The 19,955-nt window shown below is 36.0% G+C and overlaps 1 protein-coding gene and 2 pseudogenes across 7 annotated transcripts in view; 2 read left to right on the plus strand and 1 right to left on the minus strand.

Moving 5' to 3' along the window:
• DLG1 (discs large MAGUK scaffold protein 1) overlaps positions 1 to 19,955 on the minus strand; it is a 260,484-nt gene that overhangs the window by 64,590 nt on the left and 175,939 nt on the right. For all 7 annotated transcript variants that reach the window (XM_065943579.1, XM_065943584.1, XM_065943583.1 and 4 more), the window contains 2 exons: positions 15,306 to 15,426; positions 12,027 to 12,183 (listed from right to left, as the gene is read on the minus strand). In XM_065943579.1, the coding sequence (XP_065799651.1) occupies positions 12,027 to 12,183; positions 15,306 to 15,426 (278 nt within the window). The remainder of the gene's footprint in view (positions 1 to 12,026; positions 12,184 to 15,305; positions 15,427 to 19,955) is intronic.
• LOC136173253 (cytoplasmic dynein 1 intermediate chain 2 pseudogene) lies at positions 1,637 to 3,455 on the plus strand (annotated as a pseudogene).
• Positions 16,232 to 17,185, plus strand: LOC136173729 (high mobility group protein B2 pseudogene; annotated as a pseudogene).

Raw genomic sequence — 19,955 nt, forward strand, 5'->3', positions numbered from 1 at the left:
ATTTTCTTAGTGATCTTGATAGATTGTAATTAACATTGTATAACCATTTACTTTGGATTAATACCAACTTAGTTTCAATAGTAAATAAAAACTCTGCTCTTAATATATCTCTTGTGATACCCTTGTCATATAAGTTACATTTTTAAACAATGTGTGTGTGCCCGTCAACAGTAATCTAAAATTATTGCTTTATTTAATCATTGTTTAAATTATACAGGAGGAAAGTGCTACAAACAAAAAATACACTTATGTTGTTTTATATTTACCTATGTATTTTTAACAGTATTCTTTATTTATTTATATGGATTTGGGTTACTCTCTAATGTCTCTTTTTAGTCTGAAGGATTCTCTTTAGTACTTCTTGGGTTTACTGCCTATAACAGAACTTAGGGAGATTAACTTCCCTTAGGTTTTGTTTACCTAGCACTGGGATTTATTCTCCATTTCTGAAGGATAGTTTGATTGGGTATAAAATCCTTGGACAATGGCTTTTTTCTTTCAGAAGTGCTTTCTGGCCTCCATGGTTTTTGACAAGAAACTAGCTGTTAATCTCACTGAGGAGTCCCTGTATATAATAAGTCTTTTCTCTTTGCTTACAGGGTTCTTTGTCTTTTGATATTTGATTATGATATTAACATATCTGTGGTATGGATCTCTTCAAGTTTATTCTACTTGTAGTTCACTGAGCTTCCTAGATGTGCACAATGCTTTCATTAAATATGGGAAGATTTTTGCTATTTATTTATTCAAATATCCTGTCTGTCTCTTTCTCTCCTGCCATCCTGACTTTATTATGCATATACTGGTACATTTGATGGCATCCCCACAAGTCTCTGAGGCTCTGTTAACTTTTCTTAATTCTTTTTTCTTTCTGTTCTTTAGCCCAGGTATCTTAATAGATGTATCTGCAAAGTCTGTGGATTCTTTCTTTTGCCAGGTCAAAACTGCTGTTGAGATTGACAGAGAGGATTTTTTTTCCCCTGATTTCACTTACTGTACTTTTCTACACCAAAATTTGTTTCTTTTTTATAAAAGTAATCTCTTTATTGACATACTCTACTTGGTGAGATATTGTTCCTATATTTTCCCTTCATTCTGTAGATACAGTTTCCTTTAGTTCTTCAAACATATTTAAAGTATGTCTTTTAAAATCTTTATCTAGTAGTCTAACTTTGGGCTTCCTTAGGGACAGTTTCTACTGATTTGTTTTTCCCCCACAGATATTTTCTTGTTTTGTTGAAAACTGGACATTTAAAAAAAATAAACAGCAATTTTGGAAATCAGATTTCCTATCCAGGATTTGTTATTACTGCTGTTTGTTATGGTAGTCATTTGGGGACTTTTCTAAATTCTGTAAGGTTTATATTTTGTTAAAGGTGCCACTTGAAGTCTCTGTCTGATTAGCAGAGTGGTTAGTTAATGACTGGACACAGACTTCCTTAAATGCCAGACCCTTTGCTGAAGGCCTCTGTGTACATGTTGGGTAATGCCTTCAACAATCAGTTAGGTGGTTTGCTTAGCCAGCCCCAGGCCATTAGGCTTAGTCTTCCAGTTTCGGCAAAGGGGGAAACACTTCGAGTCCTTGGGTGGAGTCTTTGTCTCATCTCTCGGCTACTGCTCTATCCAGGTTGCAAACATGTCTTACAAACGTGAATTAAAGGCAGAGTTGGAACGTAAGAAGCAGCGGTTGGCTCAAATCAGAGAGGAAAAGAGGAAAGAAGAAGAAAGAAAAAGGAAACTGATCAGAAGAAGGAAGCAGTTGCTCCTGTGCAAGAAGAATCAGATCTTGAAAAAAAAGAAGAGAAGCTGAAGGACTGCTTCAAAGCATGGGTCTAACTGCAGAATCCCCCATTGTCCCTCCTCCTATGTCTCCACCCTCCAAATTTGTGAGCACACCAAGCGAAGCTGGGAGCCAGGACTCTGGAGATGGCGCAGTGGGATCTAGACGAGGACCTATTAAACTTGGAATGGCTAAAATTACACAAGTTGACTTTCCTCCTCGTGAAACTGTAACATACACAAAGGAAACTCAGACTCCAGTTATGGCTCAACCCAAAGAAGATGAAGAAGAAAAGATGATGTGGTGACTCCTAAACCACCTATTGAACCTGAGGAAGAGAAAACTTTCAAGAAAGATGAAGAAAGTGATAGTAAAGCTCCTCCTCATGAGCTGACTGAAGAAGAAAAGCAGCAAATCTTGCACTCTGAGGAATTTTTAAGTTTCTTTGACCATTCCACAAGAATTGTAGAAAGAGCTCTTTCAGAGCAGATTAACATCTTCTTTGACTACAGTGGAAGAGATTTGGAAGACAAAGGAGAGATTCAAGCAGGTGCTAAACTGTCATTAAATCAACAATTTTTTGACGAACGTTGGTCAAAGCATTGGGTTGTTAGTTGTTTGGATTGGTCATCTCAGTATCCAGAATTACTGGTGGCTTCCTATAACAACAATGAAGATGCTCCTCATGAGCCTGACAGTATGGCCCTTGCATGGAATATGAAATACAAAAAAACTACTCCAGAGTATGTGTTTCACTGCCAGTCAGCTGTTATGTCTGCTACGTTTGCAAAATTTCATCCAAATCTGGTTGTGAGTGGTACATATTCAGGCCAAATTGTGCTGTGGGATAACCATAGCAATAAAAGAACTCCCGGGCAGAGAACACCGCTGCAGCTGCAGCACACACACATCCTGTATATTGTGTAAATGTTGGGACACAGAATGCTCACAATCTGATTAGTATCTCTACTGATGAAAAAATTTGTTCATGGAGTCTGGACATGCTTCCCCATCCACAGGATAGCATGGAAGTGGTTCATAAACAATCAAAGGCAGTCGCTGTGACATCTATGTCCTTCCCTGTTGGAGATGTCAACAACTTTGTTGTTGGAGGTGAGGAAGGTTCTGTGTACACAGTATGTCGCCATGGCAGCAAAGCTGGAATCAGTGAGATGTTCGAGGGACATCAGGATCAATTACTGGCATTCATTGTCATTCAGCTGTTGGAGCAGTGGACTTCTCACATCTTTTTGTCACTTCATCATTTGACTGGACAGTAAAACTTTGGACAACTAAGAATAACAAGCCCTTGTACTCATTTAAAGATAATTCAGACTATGTTTCTGATGTTATGTGGTCACCCACTCACCCTGCCCTGTTTGCCTGTGTGGATGGCATGGGCAGGCTGGATTTGTGGAATCTCAATAATGGCAAAGAGGTGCCAACTGCAAGCATTTCTGTGGAAGGTAATCCTGCTCTTAATCGTGTGAGATGGACCCATTCTGGAAGAGAGATTGCTGTGGGTGATTCTGAAGGACAGATTGTTATATATGATGTGAGAGAGATTGCTGTCCCCCGAAATGATGAATGGGCACAGTTTGGCTGAACACTTGCAGAAATTAACACAAACCGAGTGGATGCAGAGGAGGAAGCAGCTACCCGAATACCTGCTTAGCTCCTGAAGAGAGAATATGTAGCCTTAGTGGATTTGAGGAAGACTCGAAGTAGATCCTAAACTATTTGCATGCTTCTGTCTAAATGATAATTAAAAGGAAATTTCGTGGATTCAACTATGGATTTAATGCAGCAAGCAAGTCTTACAAAGTCCTTTTTTATATAACATGCATCTTGTTTTGAATTTGTGTCATTTTTAATTCAGCTGATTGACTTTACAGAATGCAGCCTTTTCTGAATTCCTATACACAGGTGTATAATTGGTATTCTTTTGAAGTCTTTTCAGCTTATAACACTATATATGGTTATTTCTAAAGCACAGATTATGGTCTACATATTTTTAAATAAACACAATTTACTGTTATACTGATAATGTGCTCATTAACCATAATATGTAGGAACATTGTTTATTCTTAGCTATAGCATGAAAACATCTATTCAGTTCCATTCTGATATTCTCTTTTTCTTTACAATTCTTGTGATAACTGAATTGTATAAATTAAAAACAAATTAAATTTATCTATTTAATTTATAAATTTATTTAATTAAATTTATTAAATTTAATTGTATAAATTAAAAACAAAAAATGCTTTAACTTTTAACAACAACAACAACAAAGCAGTCAGTTAGATAATTGATAATTCTGCCTTAATCTTCACTTCCTTTGTGCACAGAGCCCCATAATCAGCCAGAAGTGAGAGTTTAGGGTCTTTTCAGGTCTTTCCTGAGCAGGCACACACAGTCCAGGACATGTATGTGTCCTCCTAGATTCCAAGGGATAAGAGCTTTCCAAAGGCCCTATGGAGGTTTCTCCCTAGTTTTTCAAGTTTTCGATTAGTCTACTGTCTGCCCCAAATGTTATGTAATGTCTCAGGAAGCCATAATATGCCTGTAACTATTTTGACACTTACCCCAGGGGAAAAGGCTTTTGCATCGGTGGAGCTTTGAATCAGGTCAAATACACAGAACCTTTAAAATAAGGTGTTCCAAGAACTACCAGACAGGTCAAATTATAACAGTTCTTTGGAAAGGAAACTATGAATATTTTACCACCATTTTGCTTTCTTTACTGGCTTAGGTCACCAGTTTTCACCATAAATTTTGGCTATTTTTTCAAGGCTAATATGGTGATAGGGAGGCAGGGAAATTAAAACTGATAAAACTCAATAAAAACTCCACAAACCTCACTCTTAGGGAAATTCAGCATTTTTTCCCCCTGCTCTTCTTGAGGAAATACTTCCTGAATTGCTGTCAGTCTTTGGTTAATTTCCAGAGTTCTAAAAAGCTTATTCTAACAATTCTGGCCACTTTTCTAATTGTTTTTATGGAGGACAGCATTTCTGTTGAAATCTTTTGGGTCACTTTCCATAACTCTAAATTTTCAGTGCATATCAACTATGTTCTCCTCTATTCTTGGCATCATTGGAAATAATAGTAATACCTCCATTTACATCACAGTAGAAAATGTAGTGTTCAACATCTGTAATAAATCCTAATTTCAAAAGCTTCTGTCTTCAACAACATTAAATATATCAAAGGGAATTATTTTATAGAAATCATTACTTATTTTCTCACTTCCCAAATAACTTTATACTTTTCTCAGTAATGTGGGTTATCATTAAGAACATTAATAACAAGGGTATAATAACACAGGAGCAGCAACATCAGTATCTCATGGAAACTCATTAGATATACATATTTTCAGATCCTACCTAAGTCATACTGCATCAGAAACTTTGGGAATGGAATCCAGGAATTTGTTTTTTAATAAGGCCTTGGGGTGACCTACAGCAAGTTGAAGATTGAAAATAGATAAATTTTATGTAAAGAGGTACTTAAACAAGTGTCCCATAGTTTTTAGTATATTTTCTCATGTTTTTCTCTTTATCCTAATGTCTTTCCTATTTTTCTCAGGCTATTTCCCTACAGAAGTTAGTAACCATTAAAATTTTAAGATTACTGATGTGTACTGCCAAACAGAAAGCTGTATATAACTTATAGTAATATTAGGGCAAGCAAGTGGTTGGGACTGTTGAGACTTTTCAGTTTTAAAACTGAGCCTAGAGGGGTTTCCAGACCTGGGGCTTTCAGCGCTAAAACTGGAAGAGTCCTGATGTGAAGCAGGCTGTGTTGGTTGGTCAGTCTAACATATTCTAGCTGTGTGTTAGTAACCCACATAAACAGTTCCACATGGAAATTTACAAAACATCTATTTTTGTTTTGAGTTTTTCACACTTAACTCTTAAGCCAACTGAGAATTTATTTTGACACAAGGTGTGAAGTGAGGCTCTAAGCTAATTTTATTCTACCAATAACTAGCTAGTTTGCCCAATATTTATTTCTTAAAAGATTCACTCCTTACCACTAATATGAACAACACTGTAAGTCCTTTTTAAAGTTTGAATTACAGTATAACTTATAAGCAATAAAATGTACAAATTTAAACAGTTCAGCTGGAAGGACTTTTGACAACTGTATATGCCCGTGAAATTACAACCCCAAACATAACTTTTCCACCTACCAACCAGAAATCTCTATTATGCCTCTTTATGGGAGTCAATACAATTACCAGCAACCACGTTCTGACTTATCAGTATAAATTACATTGCCTGCTCATGGTTATCTTATAATCTTATAAAATTATCTTATAATAATTACATTACTTATAATACAGTATGTATTTTTGTGGTGCATTTTATTTTTACTCAACACAATGTTTTTTAGTGTCATCTGTGTTGCTTGAGTGTCATTATGAATAAGCTGTTATGAACATTTCTATTACAGTGTTTCTGTAAACATAAGATTTCTTAGGTAAAATGTGGGTGATAGGGTTAGATGTATGTTTAATTTCTTTAAAACTTTGTCAGAAGTTCTTGCAGCAGTTGTATAGCTTTACATATCCACCAGTAATGAATAATAACTGCCCCACATTCTTGCCAATGCTTGCTGCCATCATTTTTTTTCCCTTCTAGTCATTCAACTGGATAGGATATAGGACTTCATTATGGCTTTAAAAACATTTTTATTTAGGTATAATTTACATTCAATAATCTTTTTTAGTTTACAGGTAAGAGTTTTGACAACTGTGTATATTGTATAGCCACTGCCACAATCAAGATATAGAAAAGTGACATTGTTCCCAAATTCCTCTAAACCTGCTTATTCACTGTATTTTTGCATTGCCCTGATGCCTAATGTTAAGTACCGTTCCATGTGTTTATAGGCTATTCATACAACTTGTTTTGTAAAATATCTGTTTTAAGTCTTTTGCTTGTTTTAAACTTTACTCATCTTTCATGCTTCTTTGTGGGAGATGTTTATATATTCTGGATATGAGTTTTTTGTGTGATATATGTACTGAGCATATTTTTCTCCTACTGTATGGCTTGCCTACTTGGTTTCTTAAAGACACCTTTTTTTTGTTTTTTAACAGTTAGTGTTTAATACATCTTGCCCAAGAAACTGCAGTCTGCCTCAGGGTTGCAAAGATATCCTCCTACTCTTGGTCTTGAGCAGTGCGAAGTACAGAGTTGCTGAGGTTGGTTTTCACAGATCTTCATCTCAAGGTCCCCTATTTATTGGCAGGTGCCTTGTACGTTGGGATGCTCTGTGTGACTCAGTTAATAATTTTCTCTTAATTCTCTGCTGGTTCCAAACCTTTGGTTTACAAGCTCCAAGTTCTTGGTGAAGACCCGTGAAAAAGAGAAGGGAGGTAGGTACAGACTTGCTCTGTGACTTCCTAGAATTTTTATCAGTTTCACCAGTCCACTGAGGCCATTACATGTTGGGTAAAGTTTTGGCTGATTTCTTCCTGTATCTGTCTAATCCTTCTCTCTACCCCACCACTCTCTAAGGAGGAACTGCCACTGTGTTCTCCATGAAGGGCTACTTACTGTCTGGAAGTCAATTTACTTAGGTCACTTTGAATCCTCAGTTCTCTGATGAGTTTACAGGTTTTATAAACTTCTCCAGATTGTTTTGGTTGTTATGATAAGAGTGATGGTCTCTTAAGATGCTCAATATTATAACCATGTAACTAAGGTGTGTTTCTGCTTTAAAATCTGTTCCAATAATCATTATTTTGGGTTCAGTTCAGTTCAGTCGCTCAGTCGTGTCTGAATCTTTGAGACCCCATGAATCACAGCACACCAGGCCTCCCTGTCCATCACCAACTTCCGAGTTTACTCAAACTCATGTCCATAGAGTCGGTGATGCCATCCAGTCATCTCATCCTCTGTCATCCCCTTCTCCTCCTGCCCCCAATCCCTCCCAGCATCAGGGTCTTTTCCACTGAGTCAGTTCTTCGCATAAGGTGGCCAAAGTACTGGAGTTTCAGCTTCAGCATCAGTCCTTCCAATGAACATCCAGGACTGATCTCCTTCAGGATGGACTGGTTGGATCTCCTTGCAGTCCAAGGGACTCTCAAGAGTCTTCTCCAACACCACAGTTCAAAAGCATCAATTTTTTGGCACTCAGCCTATTTTGGGTAGTATTATGCTATTTTAGTTGCTGTAGTCTGAAACATTTGAGAGCAATTTCCATTTACTTGCATTGCTTACTAATATATTTTCTACAATTGCAGTACCATTGCCGATTTGAAAACTCAAATTTCCAAGAGGTTCATTCAAGTATCAACGAGTTATGCCAAGATCTGAGAACAACTAAAACAAAAAAGAGCTGTACTTCTTTTGTAAATGATCAGTCATCACCTTTCTGTCTTGGATTCAGTCTATCTTTAATTATAAAGGATCCTCAGAAGGATCTGTCTAAGTATGTGCAAGGAAGGATCAGATGGCAAGAGGGACTGATCTGAAAATGGCAATAAAAGATCCAAATTTTGGAATGCTTTTCCTATCATGTTCTAGGCATGTATATTTTGGGCTTGAAGAGTATTTTCTGATGTTTACTTTAAATTGAAGAAATGATTTAAAATAGTTATCAATATTGAATAGCCCTGCTGACCTAGGATATAGGTTTTTTCCCATATCTCAGATCCTAAATTTTGGAAGTGTTACCTAATTTTTTAATTAAAACAAAATGGCACAGCATAATATTATGGATAAGGGGAGGTATTATTAGCTACTGTGAGCAAATTAAACTCTGTTCTTCAGTTTTCTCACTGGAAAAATAGTTATAAGGATGATGCGCCTGAGTCTACGACAAGCAATATATTTTTTTGAAGAATACCACTCCCCTGAAATTCAGGCAGCACTGAATACAAAGATATAAAGTATTATTGACATTAAGCTCACAATGAAAAATTTAGAACATAAGGAAACGAAGTATGTCATCATAAACTAACATGCTTTAGATACCTAAACTTCAAAAAACAGAACTATTATATTATTTACAGAATACAGACATATCTCATTTTATTGTGCTTTACATTACTGTATTCACAGGTACTGCATTTATTTTTAAACAAATTGGAAGTTTGTGGCAACCCTGCTTTCACCAAGTCTGTTGGTGCTATTTTTCCAATAGCATTTGCTCACTTTGTGTCACTTTTGTGTCACTGTCACATTCTAGGAGTTCTTGAAATACTTCAAACCCTCCACCAGCAAAAAGATTATGACTTTCTGCAGATCCAGATGATGATTAGCATCTTTTAGCAATAAAATAAAATTAAGGTATGGACATTGTTTTTTAGACATAATGTTAATCTAACAGACCTAACAGAAGCAGAAGATATTAAGAAGAGGTGGCAAGAATACACAGAAGAACTATACAAAAAGATCTTCATGACTCAGATAATCACGATGGCATGATCATTCACCTACAGCCAGACATTCTGGAATGCAAAGTCAAGGGTAGGAAGCATCACTACGAAAGCTAGTGGAGGTGATGGAATTCCAGTTGAGCTATTTCAAATGCTAAAAGATGATGCCGTGAAAGTGCTGCACTCAATATACCAGCAAATTTGGAAAACTCAGTAGTGGCCACAGGACTGGAAAGGTCAGTTTTCATGCCAATCCCAAAGAAAGGCAATGCCAAAGAATGCTCAAACTACCGCACAATAGCACTCATCTCACATGCTAGCAAAGTAATGCTCAAAATTCTCCAAGCCAGGCTTCAACAGTACAAGAACCGTGAACTTCCAGATGTTCACGTTGGATTTAGAAAAGGCAGAGGAACCAGAGATCAAATTGCCAACATCCGTTGGATCATCAAAAAAGAGAAACAGAGAACAGAAAAACATCTGCTTCTGTTTATTGACTATGCCAAAGATTTTGACTGTGTGGATCACAACAAACTATGGAAAATCATTCAAGAGATGGGAATACCAGACCACCTGACCTGCCTCTTAAGAAATCTGCATGCAGGTCAAGAAGCAACAATTAGAACTGGACATGGAAAAACAGACTGGTTCCAAATAGAGAAAGGAGTACGTCAAGGCTGTATATTGTCACCCTGCTTATTTAACTTATTGCAGAATACATCTTGAGAAATGCAGGACTGGATGAAGCACAAGCTGGAATCAAGACTGCAGGGGGAAATATCAATAACCTCAGATATGCAGATGACACCACCCTTAGGGCAGAAAGCAAAGAAGAACCAAAGAACCTCTTGATGAAAGTGAAAGAGGAGAGTGAAAAAGTTGGCTTACCAGAAAGATAAAGAACAATACAGTATACTAACACATATATATGGAATTTAAAAAGATGGTAACGATAACCCAATATGCAAAACAGAAAAAGAGACACAGATGTACAGAACAGACTTTGGGACTCAGTGGGAGAGGGCGAGGGTGGGATGTTCTGAGAGAACAGCATTGAAACAAGTATACTATCAAGGGTGAAACAGACCACCAGCCCAGGTTGGATGCATGAGACAAGTGCTCAGGGCTGGTGCACTGGGAAGACCCAGAGGGATGGGATGGGGACGGAGGTGGGAGAGGTGATCGGGATGGGAAACACATGTAAATCCATGGCTGATTCATGTCAATGTATGGCAAACACCACTACAATATTGTAAAGTAATTAGCCTTCAACTAATAAAAATAAGTGAAAAAAAATAAAAAAAGAAGAAAAAGCTGGCTTAAAGCTCAACATTCAGAAAACTAAGATCATGGCATCCGGTCCCATCACTTGATGGCAAATAGATGGGGAAACAGTGGGAACAGCGACAGACTTTATTTTTTTGGGCTCCAAAATCACTGCAGAGGGTGACTGCAGCCATGAAACATTTGCTCCTTGGAAGAAAAGTTATGACCAACCTAGATAGCATATTAAAATGCAGAGACATTACTTTGTCAACAAAGGTCCATCTAGTTAAATCTATGGTTTTTCCAGTAGTCATGTATGGATGTGAGAGTTGGACCATAAAGAGACCTGAGTGCCGAAGAATTGATGCTTTTGAACTGTGGTGTTGGAGAAGACTCTTGAGAGTCCCTTGCACTGTAAGGAGATCCAACCAGTCTATTCTAAGGGAAATCAGTCCTGAATATTCATTGGAAGGACTGATGCTGAAGCTGAAACTCCTGTACTTTGGCCACCTGATGTGAAGAACCAACTCATTGGAAAAGACTCTGATGCTGGAAAAGATAGAAGGTGGGAGGAGAAGGGGATGACAGAGGATGAGATGGTTGGATGGCATCACCGACTCAAAGGAGTTTGAGCAAACTCCAGGATTTGGTGAGGGACAGGCAGGCCTGGCGTGCTGCAGTCCAAGGGGTTGCAAAGAGTTGGATATTACTGAGCCACTGAACTGAACTGAACAGACTATAATATAACATAATCATAAGTTTTATATGTATTGGGAAAACAAATATTTGTTTGACTTTCTTTACTGCAATATGCTTTACGGTGGTGGTCTGGAACTGAACCTGCAGTATCTTTTAGAGGTATGTCTGTATAAAATAAATTGGTTTAAAAGAAAAACCTAAAAGAACATAACATAACAAACGTTAAATAGTCGAGATTCTCCCAAAACCACCAAGGAAGATTTGAAAAAGAATTAGAACTTCCAGAAAGGAAATGATACTTTGAAATGAAAAAGTTAGTGTTAGCCTAAAGAGCTTATTAGACACAGATGAAGAAAATTTATGAACTAGAAAGCATATCTGACTGATAATTAACTAATGATAAAAAATTTCAACTCACCAGGAAGGAAAGCTGATTCTAAAGTTAGGTGCATCTAATAGCATAGCTTCAAATATACAAGGAAAAAAACTGCTGCCAGGACAAACTGTTAGACCTACCTTCCATTCACACAAACTTTAAAAGCCTCTTCTAATAATAAAGCAACAACAGACTGAAGCATAAAGAAGATATGAACTATGCAAGTAACAGAGATGAGTTAACAGACATATAGAAAACCTTGCAGTCAACAAATAGAGAATGCATACTTTCAAGTATATTCATAAAGACTGACATATTTTAAGTCAAATACCAAAAGAAAATCTATCATACAGAACATGTTACCTGTCAACTCTGTAACTCTACAATTAAGCTGTAAAATGTTAGAAGAAGATAGCCAAAATACCTCCCATATCTTTAGAATATACAAATTTTAATAATTAACAAGTCATAGTTAAAATGGTAAAAACATTATTTTGATTAACACATCCTACCGATACAATACGATCTCCTTTTCTGAGCTCTCCACTAAGATCGGCAGGTCCTCCAGCCAAAATAAAGGAGATAAATATTCCTTCTCCATCTTCACCTCCCACAATGTTGAAACCAAGGCCTGTTGAACCACGATGAAGAACAACTTTTCTAGGTTCCCTGAAAATGAAAAAAATATTGAATACCTTAAAATATATAAAGAACTTAACATTCTATCAATGAGAATTCCCCACTGATAATATCATATTACCATACTATTAAGAAAATTAAATGAAATTTAAACGAGTTTTCTAAACTTGGGGGAAAAGAAATTCTTTCTAAGCCTAGAAATTAAAAGGAAAAATCCTAGTTTTATATAAAAGCTAAAAATCGTTTTGGCAAAATATAAAATTAAAATAAAAAGGTGAAAGCAATGTGAAAATTTTAAAAAATGATATAAAGAGCCCACTCAAAAAATAATACTCATGAAAAGTTGATTGTCTAAGAAGCAGTCACTCCATTTCTCACATGTTGCAATAAGTGGATATCCCTCTGTTTAGAGAAGGTAGGTCCCCTTTCCAGTCTCAAAGGGATAAACCATGAATGACCTATGCCAGTCACTGCATTTCCACTGTCCTTTGCTAACCTGAGGCTATGACCCTATTTTGGCCTCTGAGAAATAAAGGGGAATTTTATTGTCACTTTCCTAAGACAGACAGACCCTAACAAGGACAAAGGTCATTCTGTCACCACACAAATTACACTTGTTCCTCTCCTTATCCCAAATTACTCCCACACAAAATAATGAACTATAAAATCCCATTACTGGTTTGGACATATTACAATCATGAAGATAAAACCAACAGAATCCCAGAGACACCATGGACCTAGGGTTGCTACACAAATGTTAGAAATGTCCATCTCTACATTTCTTATATAAAATAATTAAATATCTTTATTTCTTAAGTCACATCCCTCCAATTCATCTATCTCTGCTTTTCATCTATTTTTCTACATGCATCACTTTTGCTCCCTCCAACTCACAATGTAAAATCTCTGAAATCGGGATGTATTTTACAACTGATTTCCTTTAGGATGGACTGGTTGGATCTCCTTGCAATCCAAGGGACTCTTAAGAGTCTTCTCCAACACCACAGTTCAAAAGCATCAATTCTTCGGCGCTCAGGTCTCTTTATGGTCCAACTCTCACATCCATACATGACTACTGGAAAAACCACAGCTCAGACCTTTGTCGGCAAAGTAATGTCTCTGGTTTTTAATACGCTGTCTAGGTTTATAGCTTTTCTTCCAAGGAGCAAGTGTCTTTTAATTTCATGACTGCAGTTATCATCTGCAGTGATTCTGCAGCCCAAGAAAATAAAGTCTGTCACTGTTTCCATTGTTTTCCCATCTATTTGCCATGAAGTGGTGGGACTGGATGCCATGATTTTCGTTTTTTGAATGTTGAGTGTTAAGCCAACTTTTTTACCCTCCACTTTCACTTTCAAGAGGCTCTTCAGTTCCTCTTTGCTTTCTGCCATAAGGGTGGTGTTATCTGCATATCTTGAGGTTACTGATATTTCTCCTGGCAATCTTGATTCTAGCTGGTGCTTCATCAGGCCCAGCATTTCACATGATGTACTTTGCATGTAAAGTTAAATAAGCAGAGTGACAATATAAAGCCTTGACATTCATCTTTCCCAATCTGGAACCAGTCCACTGTTCCATGTCTGGTTCTAACTGTTACTTCCTGACCTGCATACAGATTTCTCAAAAGGCAGGTAAGGTGTTTTATATATATTTTACCATAATTTAAAAAATTTATAATGTAATACATGAATAATCACAGAGTCATACATTTTAAATAGGTAAACTGTATGGTATGTAAATCATATCTTAATAAAGGTGTTAAAAAATGAACTTTAGAATCATTAACTGTATGCTGGGAATTCTTTTATTTTCCCTTTATATTGGTAATGTGATATAATCTCTGACAAAGTATTTAGGGTCAAATTGTGCAAAGCTTCTAATATGAAGTAAAGATTTCTGTACTTCATTTTCTGGGCAAAGTAGTAGAAGTATCAAAAAAGGGTGATAAAACATAGCATTTTAGGAAGACATATTCAATAATCAAACCACCTGATTTTAAAAAATATAGAAAACAGGGAGGCCTGTTGTGTAATACTACAAAGTTCAACACAATATTCTAGACAAGAGATATATAGTGAAAAAAGATGGGAACAGCAATGAAGATGCTAACATATTTTTAATTTGAAAAATATGTTGATTAAAGACTACATAAATCATTAACTACTTCCACTTTACTTCTATAAATAAACACTATTAGATAATAGCAACAAGAACACAACCATGATAGATCAGTATACTTGCACAGCCTAAATGTTAATAGCCCTGAAAATTCATATCAGAAACATATAATCATAGATGCTATTCTTTCTGATAATTTTCATTCTAAAACAATTACTGAGCACCTATTAAATTAAATCCTCAACATTGGTAACTCCTGAAGAAGAGGACAAAGACAAACACTATCTGACATTTAAGAGATCACTGCCTAAAGTTGGTAGTCTGACTAATAAAGAATAATTATAAAGGTTCAAAACAAAAGTCAACAATAATAAAATTTAAAAAACATAAAATGACATTAATTGGCATCATTTACCATTAAATTATATAAAGCTAATATGAAATACTTCCACGAAAGTTATACAGCAAACTGTTCATATATAATACATTACAAAGTTGAATATAATGAAAAAGACCTAAAATATTTTTTCACTTTTTGTTTCCCATTTAGATAATTTTTGGGGGAATAAAAAGATAATCTGCAAACTTCAGTGAGTAATGTTAGTAATGTCAGACGAAAGTAAATTTTAGGTATCAGAATATCAAATATATATACAAACAAACAAAATTCTGAATATGAATCAAATGACTGCCATAATATTTTATGGTATATAATAGAAATGGACTATATGAAAAGTTAGTTTTAAATATTCATAAGTATACTTTTAACTTCATTTTTACCTAAACTAATTTCTAAGGATAATTTACTAATCCTTGAAAAAAGGAACATTAAAAAAAGTGATGATTTGTAAAGTAAGATATTTTTATACTTATGGCCCTTAAATGAACCTTTCAAATAAAAAAATTAAGGTTTACATTTATTATCTGTTAATAAAATTATTTAGTCCTGAAAACTGTGACTATCCTACTTGGTTGATTATAACTCTGTCTAATGATTGGCTTTATGTAAGAATGATGACTATTCAATTCCTTACCTTGTAATTTCATCATCTCCAAGGACTGCTTTAGAAACAGGTGAATATCTGGCTGGTGATGCTGGTGTCTGGCCCAAGTAGGAAGGTGGGCTAACATGGTTATCGATAGGCTGAGAAGAAGCTTACAAAAGAAGTAAAAAACACTTGAAAATGGAAACACGCCATTCAGTACCATGTTTATAGATTATCAATGTCACAGTTAATTAATGTGTAATTCATAGTTACTCATTTATATAATAGGATTTGGTAGAGAAAATGTATTTACTAGGTAAAAAAAATTAGAGAAGCTCAACTTTCCGGGTAAAAGCTAGCTTAGACATTCAGATCGGCAAAGCAAACTTATTCCATTTGGTTTCTCTGACAAAACAACTAAAAAGGAGTTTTACAGTAACTGATTTGCCAAATGTAAATCCAGGAAATGCTATTCAAAAGACTGTCACAGGAAAGACTGAACTAAATCAATCTTAATTATAACAATTTTATTTTTCTAAGAAGTTATCTTGCAGATTAACATTTTTAGAGAAGTATATTCAGCTGATCCCTGAACAACATGGGGGTTAGAAGCACTGACCCTCCAAGAAGTTGAAAATGAACATATGACTTTACAGTTGGGCCTCAATATTCATGGTTCTGCATCTACAGATTGAGCCAACCATTAAGATCTGTAGTTTGCACTGAAAAAAAAATCTATATATAAGTGGATCTGCATAGTACAAACCCACATTGTTCAACAATCAACTGGATACTCAAAATTTGATTGTAACAAAAACTAAAAGCTTAAAAATAAGTGCAAAAAGATTATGCTTGACAAAGTTTTAAAATAAATTAAGGGAGTTCACGCCAGAGCCGGGGCAGCAGCGTCGTGGTGAAACACGGCCGCTGCGCGGAACTCTGAGGAAAATCTTTTCCGCCGCAGCAGCAGCATCATGGGGAAGGGCGACCCCAACAAGCGGCGGGGCAAGATGTCTCCGTACGCCTTCTCCGTGCAGACCTGCCGCGAGGAGCACAAGAAGCAGCACCCCGACTCCTCAGTCAATTTCGCAGAGTTTTCCAGAAAAGTTCCGAGAGATGGAAGACCATGTCGGCCAAGGAAAAGTCCAAGTTCGAAGACATGGCAAAAAGTGACAAACTTTGCTACGACAGAGAGATGAAAAATTACGTCCCTCCTAAAGGTGACAAGAAGGGAAAGAAAAAGATCCCAACACTCTGAAAAGGCCTCCATCTGCCTTCTTTCTGTTTTGCTCCGAATATCACCCAAAGATCAAAAGCAAACACCCTGGCTTATCCATTGGGGATACTGCAAAAAAAATGGGTGAAATGTGGTCTGAGCAGTCAGCCAAAGATAAACAGCCGTATGAACAGAAAGCAGCTAAGCTAAAGGAGAAATAGGAAAAGGATATTGCTGCATACCGTGCCAAGGGCAAGAGTGAAGCGGGAAAATAGCGCCCTGGCAGGCCGACAGGCTCCAAGAGGAAGAATGAACCAGAAGATGAGGAGGAAGAAGATGAAGATGAGGAAGAGGAAAAGGAAGATGAGGAATAAATGGTTATCTTATAATGATGTGTGTGGAGTGTACGTGTGTGCTCAGGCAATTGTTTTGCTAAGAATGTGAATTCAAGTACAGCTCAATATTAGCTTCAGTATAAAAACTGCACAGATTTTTGTATAGCTGATAAGCTTCTTTGCAGAGAAAATACTTTTTTAAAAAATGCAAGTTGTGGCTTTTTGAGGGGCTACTACACACAGTTAGATTTTCAAGCTTATGATGTTAAATGTTTCTAAATATTTAATGGTTTCTTTAATTTCTTGACTTGTGTATGGTAGCACAGCAAACTCATAGAAATTAGCATCAATAGCAAATTTTGGGTTTTCTAGAACGAGAATGTTGCATTTTCTTTTTTTAAAAAAATTTTGTAAAAAAATTATATATATTTAAAAAATAAATAAAATAAATTAAGGGACTTCTGGCTTTCCAGCATGACTCTCATGAAAAAAGAACGTACTAAAATGCAAAAACACAGTTTGAAGAGACCGGGCAAGCATAAGAACCAGACACATACAACAGTGATGCTGGAATGTTCAGACCAGGATTCGAAACAAAAATGATTAATATGCTGATATGGATAAAGCAAACAATATGTATAAAGAAGGCAGTATGCAAGAACAGATGGGCAATATAAGTGGAGAGATAGAAATTCTAAGAAAGAAACAAAAAGAAATACTAGAGCTCAAAAACACTCTAATGGAAATGAATGATGTCTTTGATGAGCTACTAGTAGTTTGGACATGGCTGAAGAAAGAATTTCTGAGCTTGATATCTAAATGGCAACCTCTAAAACTGAAAAGCAAAGAGAAAAAATGACTGGGGTTTGTGGGCAGGGGGTGGGGATCAGAACGAAATATCCAAGAAAAGTGACAAAACTACAAAACTACAAAAACTACATATGTGTAATGGGAATATCAAAAGGAGGAGAGAAAAGAATAGAAGCATTTGAAACAACAATGATGATAATTTCCCCAATAAATGTCAGACACCAAACCACAGACAAACCTAGGAAACTCAAGAGAACACTAAGCAGGATAAATGCAAATGCATATCGTTTTCAAACTACAGAAGAAAAAAGGAGGGGCAAAAAGCCCTAAAAGTAGTCATAGGGAATTAAAAGCCTTACCTTACTGGTAGAGGTGCAAGGTAAGAATTACGTTTGACTTCTCCTTAGTAAGTCATTCAAGTAAGACAATGGAGTGAAATATTTAGTGTTAAGAGAAAAAGCCCACCTTGTATCCTGTGAAATTATCCCTCAAAAGTGAAGAAGACATAAACACTTCATTAAACAAAAACTGAGGGAATATTTATTGCTAGTAGATTTGGCTTTTGAAATGTTAAAAGTTCTTTAGAGAGAAGGGAAGTTAGTATGCCAGAAGTTCAGTTATACAGAAAGAAAGAGCACTGAGGGAATATGGTAAAATAAAACTAGTTTTTCTTATTCTTGATTGGTCTAACAAAAAACACTTTGTTCAAAATAACAGCAATGCTGTATTTGACTATGTTTGTTTATGTTTATACATATATATATTTGTGTATAAATCAAATGAATGTCAGCATGATACAAGGATACAAATGATACATGAAACCAAAGTGATACTAAATGGAGTAGAGACTAAATAACACATTCCTAGATACACTTAGGTCAAAGAAGCAATCTCCAGAGAAATTTTAAAAATGTTTTGAACTAAAAGAAAATGAAAACACAACTTATCGACACGTGGGATGCAGGAAAAGCAGTGCTTAGAGAGAAATCTACAGTATTAAATGCATATATTAGAAAAAGAGAACAATCTTTCCTTAAATGAATCATCTTGGCTTCTACCTTATAAAACTAGAAAAAAGAGTAAATGAAATTCAAAGTAAGCAGAAGTAAAGAAATAAAAAATCTGAGGAGAAATCAATGAAATTCTAAAAACAAGAAATCAACAGAGAAAAAAATTAATAAAAATCAAAAGCCGGTTCTTTGAAAAGATCAATAAAATCAGTAAGCCTCTATCCAGGCTGAGAAAAAAAGAGAGAAGACAGAAATGAAAAAGCAGCTATCACTACAGATCCATGATATTAAAAGAATAATAAGTACTATGGAGAATTCTATGCCCAAAGATTTGGTAACCTAGACAAAATGGACCAGCTCCTTAAGGAGACAATCTGCCAAAACTCACAAAAAAGAATAGGCAATCTGAACAAACCCATATCTATTAGAAAAACTAAATCAATAATTGATAATCTTCTGAAAAGAAAGCACCAGTCCCAAATGGGTTCAGTGATGAGTTCTGTAAAATATTAAAGAAATGAATTATACCAAGTGTCTATAACCACTTCCAGGACACAGAAGCCAAGGGAATACTTGCTAACTCATTCTGTGAAGCCAGCATTATTCTAACAAAACCAGACAAAGAAATCTTAAGAGAAAAAACCCCATAGAACAACATCTCTCATGAACATAAGTGGAAAAATCTGCAACAAAATGTTAGCAAATCAAATCCAACAATATATAAAAAAATTATATACCACAAGCATCTGGGATTTATCCCAGGTATGCAAGGTTGGTTCAATATTAAGAAAAAAATACCTACGATCCATCACATGTGTGTGCATACATACTTGGTTGCTAAGTCATGTCCAACTCTTTGTGACCCCATGGACTACAGGCCTTCAGGAACCTCTGTCCACGGGATTTCCCAGGCAAGAATACAGAAGTGGATGGCCATTTCCTCTTTCAGGGGACCTTCCCAAACCAGTGATTTGTCTCCTGCACTAAGGTAATGCTTATTAAATCAATGTGACACTGCTGTACAACTATTAGAATGGCTAAAAAAACAGAACAATGGTAAAACCAAATGCTTTTGAGGATGTGGAGTAACAGAACTCTTATATATTGCTGGTGGGAAAGCAAAATGGTACAGCCACTTTGGAAGACAATTTGGCTGTTTATTATAAAACTAAACAGTCTTATAACACGATCCAGCAATTGCACTCCTTGGTTATTTACCCAAGGAGTTAAAAATTCCTGCACATTACTATGCAAAAGGAGGCTTTTTGCTTTTCTTTCAAGTATCTATGCCTTCTTTAATTCTACAGGTTTATGGAAAACTTTAGCC

Source organism: Muntiacus reevesi, chromosome 8 (assembly GCF_963930625.1).
Source record: "Muntiacus reevesi chromosome 8, mMunRee1.1, whole genome shotgun sequence".
NCBI classification, from domain to species: Eukaryota; Metazoa; Chordata; class Mammalia; order Artiodactyla; family Cervidae; genus Muntiacus; species Muntiacus reevesi.